General features: G+C 36.0%; 1 protein-coding gene across 2 annotated transcripts in view; it reads left to right on the forward strand.

Annotated features, from left to right (window-relative positions):
- RBM27 (RNA binding motif protein 27) overlaps window positions 1-13,694 on the forward strand; it is a 79,755-nt gene that overhangs the window by 55,958 nt on the left and 10,103 nt on the right. For both annotated transcript variants that reach the window (XM_002744326.7, XM_078362348.1), the window contains 7 exons: window positions 1,943-2,239; window positions 4,181-4,321; window positions 8,423-8,542; window positions 9,639-9,713; window positions 9,851-10,015; window positions 11,321-11,425; window positions 11,543-11,734. In XM_002744326.7, the coding sequence (XP_002744372.1) occupies window positions 1,943-2,239; window positions 4,181-4,321; window positions 8,423-8,542; window positions 9,639-9,713; window positions 9,851-10,015; window positions 11,321-11,425; window positions 11,543-11,734 (1,095 nt within the window). The remainder of the gene's footprint in view (window positions 1-1,942; window positions 2,240-4,180; window positions 4,322-8,422; window positions 8,543-9,638; window positions 9,714-9,850; window positions 10,016-11,320; window positions 11,426-11,542; window positions 11,735-13,694) is intronic.

The following is a 13,694-nucleotide window of genomic DNA, read 5'->3' on the forward strand; positions in this document are numbered from 1 at the left end:
ATTTTTGGTAATGTTCAAGATTATAATTTTGTCAACTGACCTTTTATATTGTGGTAAAATAGTAGTTGGTTGAGGATGGTTCTAATGTTTAGAATTTTAGGCAGTGTAATGTGTAATCCAAGATCAAATAAATCATAGCTTTGTATTTCACTGTCTACTTGTTAGTTATTTTAATTTGTGAATTTATGGTTGGGTGTTATGTTGTCATTGAGAGTACTGGAAGGCTAGATTAAGTTTGAATTTTAGTCTGTTATCCCTGATACTTAAGTGTTGTCATCAAACCAAAATAAGCTGAGTTAAAGAAGATGGTGTTGTGGAAGTTGGTATTTCAAAGAATTGAACCAAAGTGGTCTTTTTTTGTTGTTGTTGTTGTTTTTTGAGATAGAGTCTCACTCAGGCTAAAGTGCAGTGGTGGGATCTCAGTTCACCCAGGTTCAAGTGATTCTTCTGCCTCAACCTCCTGAATAGCTGGGACTACAGGCATGCGCTACCACACCCAGCTAATTTTTTTGTATTTTTAATAGTGGTGGGGTTTCACCATGTTGGCCAGGCTGGTGTCAATCTCCTGACCTCAGGTGATCCACCCAGCTCATCCTCCCAAAGTGCTGGGATTACAGACATGAGCCATCACACCTGGCCTTTTTTTATATTTTGAGACAGGGTCTCGCTCTGTTGCCCAGGCTGTAGTGCAGTCATGCAGTTTTGGCTCACTGCAGCTTCTGACTCCTGGGCTCAAGCAGTCCTCCCACTGTAGCCTCCTGAGTAGCTGGGACCCCAGGCACACACCACCATGCCTGGCTATGCCTGGCTATGCCTGGCTAATTTTGCATGCATGCGTGCGTGCGTGTGTGCATGTGTATTGTGCTGGTTTTAAACTCCTGGACTCAAGTGATTCATCCACTTTAGCCTCCCAAAGTGCTGGGATTATAGGCATGATCTACTATGCCTGGCCTTATCTTTTGATTTAAAGCTATACTGTTTTTATTTATTTATATGGAACAACATGTATATACACACCCACATTCTCTTTTTAAAAATGCTTCATACAGGGCCAGATGCAGTGGCTCACACCTGTAATAGTAGCACTTTGGGAAGCCAAGCTGGGTGGATCACTAGAGGCCAGGAGTTTGAGTCCAGCCTGCCAACATGGTGAAACCCTGTCTCTATTTAAAGTACAAAAAGTAGCCACCTTTATTCCCAGCTACTTGGGAGGCTGAGGCAGGAGAAATCACTTGAACCTGGGAGGTGGAGATTGCAGTAAGTTGAGATCCTGCCACTGCAGTGTAGCCTGAGTGACAGAGCAAGAGACTGTCTCAAAAAATAAATAAATAAATAAACACCCAGAAAAAGGAAAAAAAAAAAAAAAAACAACAAAGAAAAAGAAGTGCTTCGTATACTTAAAACATGTAAAAGATATGATCATTCCAATGGTTTCTATCTTTTTCTAAGTTTTTTCTAAGTTAGTACTCTTTATGACATTTAGAAAAACCGAGATGGCTTAACATAGGTAGATATATTAATCTGCTTGAGCTACTATAACAAATACCATAGACTGATAGACCATGTGACTTAACTCACAGTTTGGAGGCTGGGAAGTCCAAGATGAAGGTGCTGGATGATTCAGTTCCTAAGGAGGGCTCTCTTTCTGGCTTGCAGATGGTTGGTTTCTTACTGCATACTCAAATGGCAGACCAAGAGAAAGAGGGGATGGGGCTGAACTCTTTCTCTTAAGGCCACCAATACTATTCATTAGGGTCCACCCTTGTGACCTAATTTAACGTTAATTACCTCCTAAAAGCTCTGTCTCCAAATACAGTCATGATGGAGTTTAGGCCTTCAACATGTGTGTTTTGGGGAAAACGTTCATTCCATAGCAATGGGTCATAATTTATTTAATTATTTTCTGTTGGGAATTTATGTTGTTTTTTTTATTTTCTTCAAGGTTGCTTTTAAGGGTGATCCAGAAGCAGCCCTAATCCAATATCTTAGCAACGAAGAGGCCAGGAAAGCCATTTCTAGCACAGAAGCAGTTCTAAACAACCGATTCATTCGAGTCTTGTGGCATAGGGAAAATAATGAGCAACCAACATTACAGCCCTCAGCGCAGCTGCTCCTGCAACAACAGCAAACACTTAGTCATCTCTCACAGCAGCACCATCACCTGCCACAGCATCTTCATCAGCAGCAGGTGCTGGTGGCCCAGTCTGCTCCTTCGACAGTGCATGGAGGTATCCAGAAGGTAATCTGGTTCCCTGGGAATTAAATTTCCTTTGTTTCAACCCTCTAGATCAGTATTTTTCAATTCCTCGTCCTTGAGTCTTCTATGCAAGAGCTACTGATGATTTGAACTGCCGACCAGCAGCATCTGATCCCCTGGGAACTTACTAGGAATGCAGATTCTTGAGCCATACTCCATCCTACTGAATCAGAATCCCTATGGGTAGGGGCCCAAGGGTTTGTGTTTTAACAAGCTCTCCAAGTGATTCTTACGTACCCTAAAGTTTGAGAAGTGGTATTTTACATCAAAATCACTTACCTGGGTGCAAATTCCTGGGCTTCACTTTCTCAAACTTCTGTAGAGTCAGTTTCTAGATATGGGCCCTATAATGTACATGTTTAAGAAGTCCTCTTAAGTTATTGTTATGCACACTAAAGTATAATAAACGTCTACCACTGAGCAATTCTGAATGTAGAGCTATTTCTTTATTTTGTATTAGAATCAGTCTTTTTTCTATCTACCCATATGTCCTCCTTTTTCCCATCTAAAAAATTAAACGTTTCTTCTAAAAATGGGAATAGAAGCTCCAAAAGAATTAGAATTTTGCCTGTTGTGTCCGTTCTATCCCTAGTGTGTAAAACAGCGTTCAGTACATATTGCTGAAAATACATTTGATTGAATAGATGAAGGAAGGAAAGAAGAAAAGAACAAATTACCACACATCAGAGCCATTCAGATTTGACCTAGATAATCTTAGATTAGATGCATTCATATTTTTTTTAAAGTATTCATTACAGTACATGGTTTCAACTCATTTATCGTCCTGCTCATATGCATCTAAATTTTCTTTTAGTTATGTTTGTATCCCACTTAATGTAAGGGCCCAGAAGTGAATGCTTCCCCTAGATGTTGGATGAATAGTGTAGAAAAGAGTTGATACCATCACCTTCATGGTGATCATTAGACATAATATGTTAATGCAGCTCAAGATTGCATTGTTTTTGAGGTGATTGTTTCAGTTATTCATGTTGTCGCTGTCAGTTAAGACCTTCTAATTCTTTTATTCTTTTTTTTTTTTGAGTCAGTCTTGCGTTGTCATTGTTCAGGCTGGAGTGCAGTGGTGTGATCTTGGCTCACTGCTGTAACCTTTGCCTCCTGGGTTCAAGCGATTTTCCTGCCTAAACCTCCCAAGTAGCTGCAACTACAGGCACATGCCACCATGCCTGCCCAATATTTGCATTTTTAATCGAGATGGGGCTTCTCCATGTTGGCCAGGCTGGTCTTGAACTCCTGGTATCAGGTGATCCGCCTGCCTTGGAATTATGCGCATGAACTACTGTGCCCAACCAAGACTCTCTAATTTTTTTTTTTTTTTTTGAGATGGAGTCTTGCTCTGTCACCAGGCTGGAGTGTTGTGGCATGATTTTGGCTCACTGCAACCTCTGACTCCCTGGTTCAAGCGATACTCCTGCTTCAGCCTCCCAAGTAGCTGGGATTACAGGCAGTTGCCACCACGTCCAGCTAATTTTTGTGCTTTTAGTAGAAACAGGTTTCACCATGTTGGCCAGGATGGTCTCGACCTTCTGACCTCATGATTCGCCCATCTCGGCCTATCAAAGTGCTGGGATTACAGATGTGAGCCACTGTGCCCGGCCAAGACCCTCTAATTCTTCCAGAGCATTACATACTGGAGGAAACATTAAAAAATAATTAATCGTTTTTTTGTGTGTAGGTGCATGCATTTCGTTGTGGAATGTTTTAGACATCCAAAAAAGTATGAAAAATCTATCAATCATTTGTATATTCACCATTGCACTTAAAAATAAAATTTTATGGATAATTGAAGCACCTTCCCATTCTCATTTTCTTATCTTCTTCCCTAGGGTGATTATCTTAAATTTATATTATTCCTAGGCATGTTCTCAAACTTTGGCTACTTAAGTGTTTGTTTTGTATTTGCAGATGATGAGCAAACCACAGACATCAGGTGCATACGTTCTCAACAAAGTTTCTGTTAAACATCGTCTTGGACATGCAGGTGGTAACCAGAGTGATGCATCACATTTGTTGAATCAGTCTGGTGGTGCTGGAGAAGATTGCCAGGTATGCATTTTTGTGAGCTTCAAATATATTTAGAATCATTCAGTGAATTAACAAATAAAATAAATTTGTTATCATCCAAACAATCAAGAAAATTGTGACAGCTAATCTAAGTGTGGCAGGTATGCCTGTCTAACTCCCTTGTTTCACAGAAATTTGCTAGTGAAACTTTTTTCCTATTCAAAGTTAAGTAGGAGGCTGGGCACAGTGGCTTATGCCTGCAATCCTAGCACTCTGGGAGGCCAAGGTGGGCAGATCACTTGAGGTCAGGAGTTTGAGACCAGCCTGATCAAAATGGCAAAACTCTATCTCTACTAAAAATACAAAAAAGTTAGCTGGATGTGGTGGTGGGCACCTGTAATCCCAGCTATTTGAGGCTAGGCATGAGAATCACTTGAACCTGGGAGGCAGAGGTTGCAGTGAGCCAAGATTGCACCATAGTACTCCAGCCTGGGTGACAGGGAAAGACTCTGTCAAGAAAAAAAACCAAAAACTAAGTAGGAATTTGAGAATTTTAGATATTTATTTAGAGAATAAAGATAAGTATCTTTATTAGTTAATTTCTTTAATTTCATCAAAAAAAGAAAAGAAAGAAAAGAAAACTATAAAAGAAAAGCAGCAATGCCGGCAATCCCCCAAAATACTAAATAGCCTCTATAACTGAAAAAACCTAATACTGACTCATGAATAGACCAACCAGTGGAACAGAGTAGAAAATCTAGAAATAGACTCAATTGCAAATAGGAGCTTATTATATAATAACGAAGTGTCCCAGATCAGTGGGGAAGTTATAGACATGTTGATAACTTCCAGATTGGGATAACTGGATAGCCAATAGGGAAAAGATAAAATAAGATCCAATTTGTTTTTTTTTAAATTATATCAGAAACCAGTATAAATTCCAAATGGATCTGAGATTTAGATGCTGATGGAAACACTAAATGATACAACCCTCATGAAAGGAAATTTGGCAGTACAGTATCCGACAAAAATATGTATATGCATTACTAATCTAGTAATCTTCCTTCTAATAATCTATGTCAAAGGTACACTAGCCAAAGTATGGATAGACATATGTGCAAGGCTATTAATTGTATGTTCTTTATAATAACAAAATACTAGAAACAACCCAAATTCCCATTTATAGGGGAGTGGTTACTGAAAATGTATTATAACTACACAGTAAATATAAAAGTATATAAAGAATGAATAATATTTTTGTATGTACTATGGAGTGATTATCAAAATATATTAAGTAAAAAAGCAAAATGGAAGAAAAAATATATAGTTAGCTACTGCTGGTGTGAAAAAATAGAGGCACTGAACACAGAGAAGTACTTGTTTATAACAGAAAAAAACAAAAAGATAATTCGTGTTATTTAAATCCTGTAGGTATTGCAAGTATAGAAGAAGCTAGATGACTTTTGATTATGTCTTGTTTTATAGATTTGACTTGGAACCATGTAAATAAGTTCTGAATATAATTATAAAATTAAATGAAATAGAAAAAATAAAAATAAAAAAGTAAAAAGTGAAGCACATGAACTAGCATATCTGCATTGAGTGCTTTAAAACAGTGATTTGGACCTTGTATTCCTAATTTGATACACCCTGAGGACAAAAAACAATTTTAAAAAAGCTCTTTCTAATCATATTGTTGGCAATGTTGATATTCTGAAACCCATCTGTGAACATTGTACGATAAATCAAATGAGGAATTAAGCTGATTGTCATTGACAACTGAGATTTTCAGTGTGGTTGAAGAGAGATGGAAGATAGATAAGATTAAGTAAATACCCTGTAGTCCCACATTTGAATAGAAAGGATCACCATAAACTCAGGTTGTATTTTATCTTAAAGAAAAAAAAAAGGCAACAAAATAATCCCAAAACATATCCCAATTCTAGTCACTGAAAAGGTGTAGGAACAATGACCAGCCCAGTCATTGAGCATCCCTAGCACTCAAAGGGACCCAGGGGTCCTTGAAGAAATGGCTGTCTCCAGACCTGAGACTGGCAGTCTTGCAGATTAGCCTAGAATATGGTGTCAAACCAGAAAGTGAGAAGGTTGTCAAAGATTACTAGAGTCCTGTCAAAGAGAAAAACAAATCTGATTAGGGTTCTAGATCTACCCACTAATTTAAAAGAAATCTGGGGAACAGAGGAACGTCTTCAAGGGTATCACAGAATCCTGTGGGGAGTAGTACTGGATGAGTGACCTGGTTTCTTCAGCAATTTGCAACAAAAAGCAAGAGTTGGAGAGGGAAACTATGAAATAAAGATACTGCCTTTAAAGAAATATAACAAGTTGCACTTACATGGACCTTAGTAGATCCCATATCAAATGGTGGAAAATTGTTTAGAAAATTATAAGCTGGAACTGGAGAAGTGAATATTTAATATTAAAGAAGTATTATTACTGCCTTTTAAGTATATATTGTAATAGTATTGTGGTTATGTTGAAAAATGAGTCCTTGTTTTTTAGAGATATAACTAAAATATTACAGATGATAGGATATTTGGGATAAGAATATAGTTGGGGATATAAATGAAAGAAGGTTTATGCTGCTGCTTGGTACCTTTTTTTTTTGTCTGTTTCAAAAATGCCATCTTTTTTTTTTAAAGTGATTAAAGATTTTCAAGTCAGGTAGCTCTGACTGACTTGACCTGCCTCTTACAAGCTGTTGCTAATTTTTATGTTAATTTTATGTTAATAAGAAAGCACAAAAGAGAAATGTATAGCACATAAATAGTGCTCAAGAAATTGTAGTTGTTGCCATTTAAAAAATTTTTTTAAATTCAGCTCTCAATTCCATGTTAGTGCCATTTTAATAAAAGAAATGATAACATGAACATAAGCTGTACAATGTTCTTATGGTACATGCAGGACTTTCCTATGTAAACCAGTTTAAGTTTGATGATAATTAAGTGTTGTAGAGATTGAGAGAAGTCTTACATTTGGATATATTATTTATATGATTGAATTCTCCATGGATTTCTTAATATTATTTCCTACATCTTTTATATTATTTAAGGTTAATTAAAAAGTTTTTTAAAGACAGGTGCTCCATATCCAGAGTAACTATTCCAGTAAGAAAATTAAAAAAAAAAAAAAAAAAGACAGGTGCAATGGCTCACACCTCTAATCCCAGCACTTTGGGAGGCTGAGGTGGAAGGATTGCTTGACTCTAAGAGTTTGAGACCAGCCAGGGTAACATAGAGAGATCCTGTCTCTACAAAAAAGAAAAAAAAACCAGCCAGGCTTGGTGGCTCACACCTATAGTCCCAGCTACTCAGGAAGCTGAGGTGGGACTGAGCCCAAGAGACGCTGCTGCAGCAAGGCGTGATTGCACCACCACACACTAGCCTGGGCAACAGAGTAAGACCCTGTCAGAAAAAAATAAAGGAAGAAAGGAAAACATTTAAAAAAAAGAATGTAGCTTAATTCTCAGAAGGATTTTTCAGTTATTGGGAACAGAGTTTTTTATTGGTACTTCACTTAGGAAAAACAACTTATGACATACACTCCAGCCAGATACTACCCACCTGTAGCCAAACAAATTCAATATGTTGTTCAGTGAGGGGTATACACAATGAAACTGTGGTTGCTAGATATACTTATTTTAGGATTTGGGCTAAGTTAGATTTAGGATTTAAGGAAATAGGCATAGGCCTTAAATCTTCCCTGGAATGAGGCTAAAACAGTAAGTGGTAAAGAAGCAGCAGTCATTCCCAGGATAAACAGATGTTTCATCATTTTATGGTTTGGATAGCATTCATGTTTTTGTCTCTGTTCAGTCAGGATTAGGGTGTGGTCTTGATAATTAAGTGTTTGTCTTGATCTGTTATGGTCACAAGAGCAGCTTTGTCTGATGTTGGTATTTTGTGAAATTGTGTTGAACATGAGGGCACTAAGGGTGTTTTTATCTTTTGGATGACAAATTTATGCATAAAGAACTAGATTTGATAATGAAGTTTTTAAACGTAAAAAGAAAATTTAACTCCTAAGAAGAGTAGACATACACGATCCTTTCTAAAAAATTAAGCATTTCTAAGATACAATTTAATTATATTTATGTGTGCTTTTTTTTTTTTAAATTTTTAGATATTTTCAGCTCCAGGCCATCCAAAAATGATTTACAGCTCCTCAAACTTAAAGACACCTTCAAAGCTCTGTTCAGGGTCTAAATCTCATGATGTTCAAGAAGTTCTTAAAAAAAAACAGGTAACAGTCTTGATTCTTCTTGCCTTACAGAAAAAAAGATGCATTGAATTGGTAAGTGGTTACGATACCACCTTTAAATTGGTTCATGTTGTTACAGCACGACATCATAATGCGTATTTAGCTTCTTCTGTATTTAATGTCCACTTGGAAAAAAAAAGATGAACATACAGAAAAAATGTTTTACAATTGCTGTTCAGAATTTTTTTAACTACTCACACTATTATTCCCTCCAATTCTAGTGTTTATTTTCTTTTTTAATCCCAAAGTAGATAATGATTCATATAAAATAGAACATTTTTGTAGTTATTATGATTTAGTTCTGAGTTTCACTGTCATCCTATTAAGTTCACACAGTGTTTCCCAAATAGATATTTATATGTACTATAAAGCTCAGAATAATTAGAGATTTAATTAACAGGAGGGTGGGAGGCAAAATTTTCCTGGTGAAATCCATAGATTTTACTCTGTCATTTCTAACCTATAGCTGTATCTCATTTTTTCTTTCTCTTTTCTTTTTTTTTTTTTTTTTTGAGACAATGTCTCAATCTGTTACTCAGGTTGAGTATGGTGGCATGATCATGGCTCATGAGTAGCTGGTACTACAGGCATGTGCCATCATACCCCGGCTAGTTTTGTTTATTTTTTGTAGAGACAGAGTCTCATTTTGTTGCCCAGGCTGGCTAGTCTTTAACTCCTGGACTCAAACAGTCCTACCACCTCAGCTTCCCAAAGTGCTAGGATTACAGGTTGAGCCACTGTGCCCAGCCTCTCAGTTTTAAACTTCAAACTTTAAAAATAAGGATTTAGCTTATTGCATTGGCAAGTGAAAACAGCTTTCGTTTTTCTTTATAAGAACATTCGGATCATTGAAGTCAATAAATCTTATAGCTAATTAGGGCCAATATTTTAAATATTTTTTAAGTACAGTTATAAATTCTTATATTCAAAGTGTTAGGGAAAACATATTCAAAAGTTTCATTTGTGGTTTCAGCTATTTTTTCATTAGGAGGACAGTCTGTCTCAGGGATGACCTAGAAAAAATGAATTCAGAGTGGTGGCAAATTATGTTATCCATATTAATTTCTTTTTTACACAGGAGGCAATAAAGCTACAACAAGATATGAGGAAAAAAAAGCAAGAAATGTTAGAAAAACAAATAGAATGCCAAAAGGTAAGACAAGAGCTCATTATTTGTATGCTAGAATTGATGTATAGAATTGACTGTAAAAGTTTTATCCATAATTTTAAGACTTCTTTATATTAAAGTTTATTAAGCATGACTTTACTTTTTTCTATTTTATTTTGTAGATGTTAATATCCAAGTTAGAAAAAAACAAAAACATGAAACCAGAAGAAAGAGCAAATATAATGAAGACCTTGAAAGAGCTTGGAGAGAAGATCTCACAATTAAAAGACGAATTAAAAACATCTTCTGCAGTCTCCACACCATCTAAAGTGAAGACAAAAACGGAGGTATCTATTTGTATTTTTTATTTAACATAGGGTTATTGAACATATGCTGCTTGGCACCTTGAAAGAACAATGGAACCCTTAGGTAGCTAATATCCTAATAGGAATATAGGCAAACAATTATAGTACTTTTAAACAAAAACATCCTAATTATAGTACTTTTTTTTTTTTAAGAGACAAGGTCTTACTGTATTGCCCAGGCAGGGTTCACATACAATCTTGCCACCTTGGCCTCCCAGAGTGCTGGGATTACAGGTGTGAGCCACTGTACCCAGTTGCCATGATTTTTTTTTTTTTAGTATTTCTGTAGATGCTCGGTGCTCTGGGAGGAGGTTGATAATACCCTATTTGAACAAACACGTGTTTTTTAACTGAATATTTTGGTTTCCTGCTGACAATTACACTAATAGAGTGATGGTGGCAAAAGGTATTTCCCATTTCAGCAGTGTTTTTCTAATGCTATAATAGTACTGTAATAAAACCATCCTTTTTAGTAGCCTGGCTATTCATATGGGTAAAATGTGGCATGTTATTAAAAAGAATAATTAGAAGTTCTAGATCTATTTAAGTCTAATTTTATTAATTTCCATCTGTTTCCTTGGCTGTACTTGGTTTAGACAGTGGTACCATTGTACCACAGTTCTGTAGTGTGATTATAGATAGTTCCAGTACTCCGAGAACTGGTAATAAACTATGTAGAATGTACATTGTTATATGCAGTATTACGTTAAATTTGAAATTATGGTTCTTTATCAGTATAGAAACATAAAGTGTTTAAGATATCTTAAAAATATAAAAATTTTTTATTGAAATTTTTCCTAATCATAGAAAGAATATATGCACATTTTAAAAATTAAAGAGGTGAAAAAAATGACTGGCAGTCATGCCTCTTAAAGACTGATAGATAATTTATCTCTAACAAAAAAGAGAATGGCAACAGTTATGGATTCCAATCCAGTAGTAGTTATGTAGCTGTTACTTTTGTACTATAAATACACTTTTACTATATAATTTATGTTGCTCCATTGTGTTTTATTTGTGATACTTTATTATGTGACAGTTATTCTCAGCTCCCTCATCTTAGGTATCTATTTCTAGGATCTGATTTTTAGGCCATCTAATGCTTATTCTTTTTCATTGAGATGCATACACTTTCTACATGTTGGCACTATTGGATCTGTAAAGTTACTTTCTTTAAAACACCCATGTTTATTGTATCCTCTCATTCTCATTGTGTAACTATAATGTTCTGGAGAAGATCTTGTAAGTTATCTAAAAAATACCTTTTGATTTTCAATTATTACAAAGGCCCAGAAGGAGTTATTAGATACTGAACTGGACCTCCACAAGAGGCTGTCCTCAGGAGAAGACACAACGGAATTACGGAAGAAACTCAGTCAGTTACAGGTTGAGGTGAGATTTAAAAGCAGTTACTGCCTCACCACATTTAACATCTCAAAAAAGTTTTCCTTTGTTGTCTAAGGTTTAGTCTAACAACGTATGCTGCGTTCTACTTTTTGTTGTATTCAGGCTGCTCGGTTAGGTATTTTACCTGTGGGTCGAGGAAAGACCATGTCCTCTCAAGGTCGAGGAAGAGGCCGAGGGCGTGGAGGAAGAGGAAGGGGCTCACTAAATCACATGGTGGTGGACCATCGCCCCAAAGCACTAACAGTTGGAGGATTCATTGAGGAAGAAAAAGAAGATTTGCTTCAGCATTTCTCAGTAAGTTGTTAAAATACCAAATGCTAACTATGAATGAACACTGTTTTCCTTGGTGCAGTGTGTATAAGTGTCAAATGTTTTATAGATTAGACAATCTATAGTTGTAAAAAACACGAGTCCTAACAAATGCCTATTAATATATTTAAAAGTCAAGAAGCAGCTCTTGCTTTTGATTCCATAGTACTCCACTTAAGTGCATTTGTCGTGACAAGTTATCCCAAAGCTACATTTAATTTTTGTTTTAGGATTATTTCATGGCTTACCAGGTGCTTATAGTTAATAGTGAAATAGTTTGGGATAGAGACAAAATTCAGATAATTTAGTTATATTCTGTGTGTAGTGGCTACTGCTTACTTTTAGACACATGCAAATAAAAATTTGCTACAGGCAAATGTCTGTACTGTTTTGGACATATGCAGTATATACTCTTTCCAGCTATTTTATTGAGCATTTTTTGTGCTGGAACATTTCATATGTGATCTCATTTAATTGTAAATGACTGTATAAATGGGAAATACATGCAAAACTATATACGTGTGAAATCCTGTATGTACAGATGTGAACACAATTTAAAATGTCAACCACGATCATATAGTTAATAAGTAATGAAACTAAGACAATTAGGTTCCCTATTCCTCAAACAACTCTTTTGAGAGGAAATATTTTCAGCCCTATTAAGTGTTAAAGATGGCCGGGCACAGTGGCTGACACCTATAAACCCAGCACTCTGGGAGGCTGAGGCAGGTGGATCACCTGTGGTGAGTCAGGAGTTCGAGAACAGCCTTGCCAACATGGTGAAACCCCATCTCTACTAGAAATACAAAAATTAGCTGGGTGTGGTGGTGTGTGCCTGTAATTCCAACTACTTGGAAGGCTGAGGCAGGAGAATCACTTGAACCTGGGAGGCAGAGGTTGCAGTGAGCCAAGATAGCACCATTGCACTCCAGCCTGGGGGACAAGAATGAAACTCCGTCTCAAAAAAAAAAAAGAACAACTTGAAGAAAGCAGGTGATGGATGTATGATGACTGGCATAGATTGGGTGTCAATTTTTAATCTGGGAAAATGGCTAGACTAGATGAATTTCTCTTTGAGAAGCTTCTACCAAGAACCCTAATATGCATATAATTTTTAATTTATGGTATATATAGTTGATCGCATATTCACATACACATATTTTTTATTCCTTGGCCAACTACATAAACAGAATGAAGAGTAACAGTGTATACAATGAAAAATAAGATTTCCTTCTACCTCTACTCAATTTCACTCCCCATAGACAATTACTGGTACGAGGTTCTCATATATCTGCTCAAAGATTCTGTCTCTTCTCTCTCTCTCTCTCTGCCCCCCTCCCCCCCTTTCTCTCTCTCTCTCTCTCTCTCTCTCTCTCTCTCTCTCTCCATATATATATGTGTGTGTGTGTGTGTGTGTGTGTATAATAAATATAATTTATATATTTTTCTCATCTATATATCTGCTCATAGATTCTTTTGTCTACATATACATGTATGTATGTATGTATATATATATATATATATATACCAGAGAGAAATATATATAAATTTCTATAGGTGAGAGAGAGAACTATATATAATTCTCTTCATTCTTAGAGAACTATATTTCTCTTTTAATTATATACATATATATGTAATTCTTTTATAGAAATGGTAGCATGTTACACAACACCCTTTGCCATATATACTTTTCACTTCATATATATTCAACTGTTAGATTGTTCTACACTAGTGCATGTTGTATTGCTTCTTTTTAATGACTGCATGGTATTTCATTGCATAGATATATCATACTACATTTGAACCATCCTGTATTGATGGATATTAATTTTTTCCCAATATTTTATCATCTTAAACCATATTTAGATGTGTATGTGAGGGAATATATATGTATGAGTAGAACAGATACTTTAATAAATAAGAGATATATTAAGAGATTAGTCCT

The sequence above is a fragment of the Callithrix jacchus genome, chromosome 2, assembly GCF_049354715.1.
Source record: "Callithrix jacchus isolate 240 chromosome 2, calJac240_pri, whole genome shotgun sequence".
Taxonomy (NCBI): Eukaryota; Metazoa; Chordata; class Mammalia; order Primates; family Cebidae; genus Callithrix; species Callithrix jacchus.